Below are 7,485 nucleotides of genomic sequence, written 5' to 3'. Positions count from 1 at the left end.
GAGCCAGGGTAACAATAACAGCTACTATTATTGCCATTTTTACTGTTATTTGTTTCAATTCAGTAATTGCTTAGAGCAGAAAAGGTAACACACAAACATTATCCCTAACCACATAAAACCCCAATATTAGAGATAAGTAAACCTTTGCTACTTATTGTTCCAGCTCAGGCCATAAACTTTTTCACTGAAGGAATTGCTCTCTTTGCTCTCTAAGCCACTCATTACTCTCTCTGGAGCCTTCTCTAATGGAATTAATTCCAGAATAAAAGAGGTTAAACCCTCTGATGACTTTGGCCCACTTAACCATAACATGTCTGGTTTCCACCATGAATCAAATATTTGTACATGCTAAATCTGACAAGACCTGTGATCATCTAGGCATGGCATGGTATGTTGAAATTACTTCCCAAGGCTCTTTTAAGACTACACGAGAAAGTAAATCTTAACACTCAGAGGCAAATTCAAACACCTACAGAGGATAAGCAGGTAACATACATGAGGGGAGCTGGTCAGGAATAATCAATAGTTGGTGACAGACTGTGATGATCTAGAGAGAATGTTCCATCCAAACAGCGTAACCATTAGCTTTGGCAAATTGTTGCCAAGCAAAAACGTGAGCCCAGTATTGGTTGATCTCACTTTTTAAATGAAGCCAGAAATATAGGTCTTGCACGAAATCTCCCAATTTTTAATATGTCGACAACTAACTAATTTCTTATAAAAAACAGCAGGGTCTAAACAACATGAATTTGCAAGCTTTCCTTTCATGTTCTCATCAGTCAACTTCTACTAAAAATAGCATTGTCTCTACCACCTCCCCTCTACCTCACTGATCACTCCTTCCATCCAGGAGATCTGGGTTGCTTTTGACACGCTCACAAAATCAAAAGCTGAGACTAGCCAGTACTGAAGTCATGTTTAAAACCTCAAAGTCTGAAGTTGATTATAAAAAGGAGGCCCCAGTTTTTCTGAAAGATGGTAGCAAGGTTAAAATAAGTGCATGTGGGGGCGCCTGGGTGGCTCAGTCGGTTAAGCGTCCGACTTCAGCTCAGGTCACGATCTCACGGTCCGTGAGTTCGAGCCCCACGTCGGGCTCTGGGCTGATGGCCCAGAGCCTGAAGCCTGCTTCTGATTCTGTGTCTCCCTCTCTCTCTGCCCCTCCCCTGTTCATGCTCTGTCTCTCTCTGTCTCAAAAATAAATAAAAGTTAAAAAAAAATTAAAAAAAAAAGTGCATGTGCCACTTGAAAGCAATGGCAATTATTATGTGCCTGGTCTATGATGCATTGTAGGCCACAGTGATTCTAAAGTATGAGGAGACTATTAGCACTGCTCCAGTGACCAGATATTTTTTCTTCCCCCTCTCCTAACTGATTTTCCAGATTACTTTTGGAGATGAGATTCAGGCCCAGTTAGGGCACAGGGTGGGCTAGTCCCCTGTGACACTCTCTTGTCAGCGGTGCTTGTTAGAGAGACGGCTAATGCCACCTGATACATGTATTATTCAAAACTAGGGTTCAAGGTGTGGCCTGTGGTCTTTTAAGGTCAACATCATCACTAAGTCCCCAGAGATCAACATTATCTCAGAGAAGCGCCAAAGAGAAGAAGATGGAAAGAGGTTGGCTCCATGAATATGGATTCTTCCTTTGTCTCATTCTCCACCTGCTGCTTCAAGGTAAGAAGGGACAAGAACAAGAACAAAGTAAACATACAACTTCTAAGAAACAGACCAACCAGACTAATTTTTATTATTCCTAGATAGTCAATGTCTGGATGTTCATCCAGGTAAAAATGAAAACTCAAGACACTGATAGCTTTGTACCTCTTCGTAAGATCCTTCTGTCCCTATGTTTCTATTGGGCCTCTTCTCTTTTCTCATGTCTTTCTCTTTCCAGGCATATAATCTAACCACATGGTTTCTGAGTATCAACTAATGTTAAAAAGAAGAAGATTCTTTCTCAGCTCTCTTGAATCAAATTAAATGGAACAGAGAAAATTCTAAAGGGAAGAAGGTGATGAGAAGGTCTGTCATGAAAAAGGGAAATATTTTTAGTAAAAATTTTCAGTGTAGATTATTTTTCTCATTCATTATTGAAAATGAATGATGAAGGAGTACCTGGGTGGCTCAGTCCATTAAGCATTTGACTTTGGCTCAGATCATGATCTCACAGCTTATGAGTTTGAGCCCCGCATCAGGCTTTCGGCTGTCAGCCCAGAGCCTGCTTTGGATCCTCTGTCTTCTCTCTGCCCCTCCCCCTTCTGGTTCTCTCTCTCTCCCTCTCTCTCTCTCTCTCTCTCTCTCATTCTCTCTCTCAAAGTAAATAAACTAGAAAAAATGAACGATAAGGGTTAGTACAATATCAGAGATAGATATGAATAGACTCTGCCAGAAGATGTTATCACATAATTCTCTATTTCTGCATCACAAAGTAGTTCTAACCCTAGAAAAGGGTTAGGTGTAAGATGGGAATCAAGGAACTCTCTTTAAGGTAGTCTCACTGGTGATAACCACTGTGTTTTAGACGAGAACAATCACAGCACATAGTGGAGATACAGTAAATCCTTATTAACTTGAAAAACTGAGTTCCTTCCTTAGGGTCCCACATACCTCCTACTACCTACCTGATTATTGCCTTCATGATTAATTTATGATTATCTATGCTGCATTAATATAGTGAGGAGAACTGTGATTGCAAATATTGTCACTGACATCACCCAGATGGCTCAAGGACAGAGATGAGCAATGGAAGGACACTGAGTGAAGGTGGAGAAGTTTGTGGTGAGATTCAGCAGGACACTGAAAAGTGGTGGTCAAGGCTGAGTTTGCCTACATGTTTGGAAAAATTTTGCATGTGGACAGAAACAAAGGAATTGAGGATGGAGCCCTGACTCAGCTCACCTCATCAACTTCCACCATTTGCCTACCAGCCCAGCCCACACTCCCTGGTCCAGGAAGGAGGAGCTCACATACTTCTCCCATGCCCCCTGTTTTCTTTGTGCAGAAATGCTACCTAGCCCCCAGCCCTGACACTCTTCTCACAGGATCTCTGCTCTCTTCAGGAAGAGGAGACACATTCACCATCAATTGCTCAGGCTTTGACCGGCATGGAGTGGATCCTGTCGCCTTCCAAGCAGTGTTTGACAGAAAGGCCTTCCGTCCAGTCATCAACTATAGCATCCCCACTCGTGTCAACATATCCTTCACTATGTCAGCCATTGTGGAAGTGGTGAGTCCTGGCTCAACATTGCAATGTGCAATGGCAAGTGGCAAGTGGTGGTGGGTTCCTCACTTGAATTTTGTAAAATGAAAATCTCATTCCGTGAGGTGGGAAGATATGACAGGGCATGTTTCAGTGATATCATAGCAGGTAAAATCTGTCCCTTTTCGGACTATTCCATAAGAAACATGACCCCAATGTACTTTTATACTGCCTTTTTTTTAAACTATGTTTTCCATGTGCTCTGGAGTATTTGACCTACATTTTTCAGTGGTTTAATGATTAAAAATCATAATTGTGACATAGAACAGCCATGGAAATGAGAAAGAGGTGGATGGTGGCATTGGACTTGACTTCATGGAGGCAATGATCCCAGGTGAAAATTGTTTTTTCAGGATGCACAGCTTCAACTGATGACATCTTTCCTATGGCTAAACATGGTATGATAGACTTTTTCCCCTTTACTGTGGTACCTCCCTTTTCCCACTGCTGGGTCCAACTTTGCAGTTTACAATGGATAAAGCTTAGAATACCCACAAATTAGACAAATTCAAATGGAAGCAGACTAACAATGAAAACACAAAATTTCCTGATTATTCTGTCAGCTTGGGGCACAGGGAGAAGGTAGCATAAACCAAGGTCATGGAAGATGATACCTAAGTGGCTCCATACCAGGGACTCCAAAGTTGAGGTCAAGGTCTCCCTTGAAAGAATCAAGGGAGAAGTAGAAGAAAGACTTTGTTAGTGCACTGTGATATCTGTCACCAGAGAGGAGGTAGGAGAGTGAAGAAATGAGAGAAAAAGGAAATATAAAGTGCAAGAGACAGAGTGTGACTAAAACAAGTTCCCACCCTATTGGTCTCACACCATGCTTTCCTATAGTTCTGGTACAATCCATTCATCACGTGGAACCCAGAGGAATGTGGGGGCATCAGGAAGATCAGCATAGCAGCTGAGAATCTTTGGCTTCCGGATATCTTCATCGAGGAGTTGTGAGTATCCGCACTGAGAAAACAGCAGGAAGGAAATGCTATCTCCAAGGAATGGGATGATGTAACCAATAGGGGTCACATAAAGACTCAGTTTAGAAGGAGCAGTGTCTGAATTGAGTTTATAAAACCCCCAGAACACAGTGACAGGTGGAAGGGGGAAGTCAGATGAGTGGGGTTAGAGCACAGGAATGGTGTGATCTGAGAGAGAAAGAAGGCCAAGACTGATAGAGAGCTCACAGTACCCACCTTCCCATTCTTCTCACATACAGTATGGATATGGATCAGACAGCTACAGGTCTCATGGTTTATGTCAACAGTGAAGGTCTCATCAAATATGATAAGCCAATGCGGGTGGTCAGCATTTGTAACCTGGACATCTTCTATTTCCCCTTTGATGAACAGAACTGCACACTCACCTTCAGCTCATTCATCTACACAGGTAAGTGAGACTCTGTATAGTAGCTGATTGACAGGCAGAGAAAGTGTTTTGAGAAAGAAGAGGCCAGGAAGCTGGGAACGGTGAGGGGATTTCCCCTAAAGGGGTGTGGAAGCTAAGTGGTAAGAAATGCAAGTCTGGGTAAGGGGTTTGGGAACATTTGGGAGGCTGAGTTGTCTGGGTCTCTTTTGCAGTGGAGAACATGCTCCTGGGCATGGAGAAGAAAGTGCAGGAGATTTCGAACACATCACAGGACCTCATTCGGAGCAAGGGGGAGTGGGTACTTCTGGATATCCACCAGAGAATGATGAAGATGACTGTGGGCACCAACCAGTATGACCAAATCATTTTCTATGTGAGCTCAGGGGCCATGGCTGTGATCTTCTCTAAGATGCATAACTTATGTCCTCCACCAGAATGTAAGCTCTCCCACTAGAAAGTAAGCTCCGTGAGGGTGGATATTTTTATCAATTTTTTCACTGATAAATTTCCACTACCTAGGACAGAACCTGGCACTCAGTAAATATTGATTGAATAAATCCTCCTTGGGGAAAAAAACAAAGGTCCTATGGCAGTGACTCATAGTGAGAGTGAGCTTTCCATCTCCCATGGCTATCAGAACTCCATGGAAGGCAAGGGTTTTTAAGTTTATTTTTAAAAAGAGATGGTGTAAAAGTTATGAAACACTGTCTTAGGGATATTATGCTTTCAAATCTTGGTGACCTCAAAATTATCTGCCACTGTCTTGCCTTCGCTCCACTGGTCTTGAATGGACACCAGCAAAGTCACTAGCGATTAGACCTTGATGAGAAAGCAAGCAGAAATAGAGATAAAAAGCACAGGATACCTAAGAATCTGGTCCCACAGTCCTGCTAAGAGCACATTGGTAGGGCTAAAAGTGGAAGTGGACAAAGTTGACACCTTGGGTCAAGAAGGAATGAGATACATTTCAGTGGTAGGCAGCATGGCAGAATCAAACTCTGGAAAGGCAGACAGTGGTGATTAAGATGACTTTGTTGAAAGACAGGACAGTGAAAGGGACTTGAGGCAACATTTCCTTCCTAGACAGTGTGGTCTGGGACATATCTCAACTCTTGCTCTTAACTGGCTCAGCAGCCTCCCAGCCTACTCCTCACTTGCGCCCCTCTCTCCTTCCTCCAGGTTGCCATCAGGCGCAGGCCCAGACTCTATGTTATAAACCTTCTGGTGCCCAGTGGCTTTCTGGTTGCCATTGATGCCCTCAGCTTCTACCTCCCAATAGAAAGTGAGAATCGTGCCCCATTCAAGATGACACTTCTGCTGGGCTACAACGTCTTCCTGCTCATGATGAATGACTTACTCCCTGCAACTGGCACCCCCCTCATCAGTATGGTCCCTTCCTCCATCAGGAGAATGAAAGCAAAGTGGGCGTGGGGTAGGGAGACAGACCAGTGGAACCTGGTCAGAAAAGGGATCCTGGAAAAGGACCCTCTGGGGAAAGAGGAAACACAAAGTCCTAGGAGGTACCTCTGGCCCTTACATTGACCCATCTTCCCTCCAGGTGTCTACTTTGCCCTGTGTCTGTCCCTGATGGTGGTCAGCCTACTAGAGACCATCTTCATCACCTACCTGTTGCACCTGGCCACCACCCAGCCCCCACCCATGCCTCAGTGGCTCCATTCTCTCCTCCTCTACTGTACCAGCCCAACAAAATGCTGCCCCACTGCACCCCAGAAGGGAAATAAGGGCCTAGGCCTCACCCCCACCCATCTGCCTGGTAAGGGGAGTCAGCACTGCCCACACATTCTCTTTCCACACCTCCACTCCTCTGCTCCTGCTTCCTTCCCTGTTCCCTTCACTCCCCAGGTAAACTTCATGGCCCATGGCTGAGTCTCTATCTCTGTAGGTGTGAAGGAGCCTGTGGAGTTGGTGGTGAAGGTGCCAGGTCCCAGAGAGGCAGAGTTAAATGGGTGCCCTGGGTCAACAAGGGCCCAACAAGAATATGAGGCTCAGAAGCGGCACTTGGTCAACCTGTGGATAGAGTTCAGCCACATGATGGACACCCTGCTCTTCCGCCTCTACCTGCTCTTCATGGCCACCTCCATCATCACAGTCATCGTCCTCTGGAACACCTAGGCAAATGCCCATCTGCAAGCTCCAGTCTGGAGCTTCTCTTGCCTCTGGAAACCATCCAAGCTCCCATGTGTGTCCAAGTCCCAGCCTCACAGGCCTGGCAACCACCTTGTTTTCTGCTCAATCCTTCTGTCCGGTTTCAGACCAGACCTGGATGATTGCCTATGCCTCCCAGGATTAGGTCCTTGCTCCTGCACTCCATCAGCTCCCGTCAGCACTCCCATAAGTGATGGCCGCCTGCCTCATCAGGATTCAAGTTCCTGGAATACTTTCTTGATTTGAATCATCCCCAATAAACCCCTTTGCAGAAAGCATTGGTTCTTCCCTACCTTATATTACAGTGTCAGAAATCTTGGATTGAGAGTCTTCTTGCAGAAACTACTCATTAACAAAGTAAAAAGGATTTTATAAGACTATTATGCAACTTAGGAAAGTGAGGAGAGGGGAGAGAAGGGCTCAAAACCCATTACAAGGAATTATAAGAAAATAGAGCTAAATCTCCTAAATCCAATTTTCCGATTTAAGCTTTAGAAATTAATAATGTGCCAGAATCAGGCATCTCTTACTTAAAGAGTGAAACATTTCATCACAGCCTGACATATGACTCATTCATCCTTAAGCATCTAGATGTTAACGTAATCCCGAATTACCGTTAACTGTCTGCACTGTAATCAAAGTTGACTGCCCTTAATCATGCAAAGGAAAGAGCAGAAGCCAAGGAAAGCACAT

At 44.4% G+C, this 7,485-nt stretch overlaps 1 protein-coding gene across 1 annotated transcript; it reads left to right on the top strand.

The window, feature by feature from the left end:
- The first annotated feature begins 2,770 nt into the window (after positions 1 to 2,770).
- HTR3D (5-hydroxytryptamine receptor 3D) lies at positions 2,771 to 7,054 on the top strand. Its single transcript, XM_053221151.1, is given in 10 exon segments — positions 2,771 to 3,216; positions 3,580 to 3,629; positions 4,068 to 4,208; positions 4,478 to 4,513; positions 4,515 to 4,616; positions 4,856 to 4,914; positions 4,917 to 4,999; positions 5,806 to 6,058; positions 6,185 to 6,400; positions 6,530 to 7,054. Coding segments are annotated over 10 exon segments (1,557 nt in total). The 5' UTR covers positions 2,771 to 2,829; the 3' UTR covers positions 6,760 to 7,054.
- The last annotated feature ends 431 nt before the right edge of the window (positions 7,055 to 7,485 follow it).

This window comes from Acinonyx jubatus, chromosome C2 (assembly GCF_027475565.1).
Source record: "Acinonyx jubatus isolate Ajub_Pintada_27869175 chromosome C2, VMU_Ajub_asm_v1.0, whole genome shotgun sequence".
In the NCBI taxonomy this organism is placed as follows: domain Eukaryota; kingdom Metazoa; phylum Chordata; class Mammalia; order Carnivora; family Felidae; genus Acinonyx; species Acinonyx jubatus.
The sequence above is the reverse complement of the archived record's forward strand: the minus strand, read 5'-3'. Positions and strand labels throughout refer to the sequence as shown.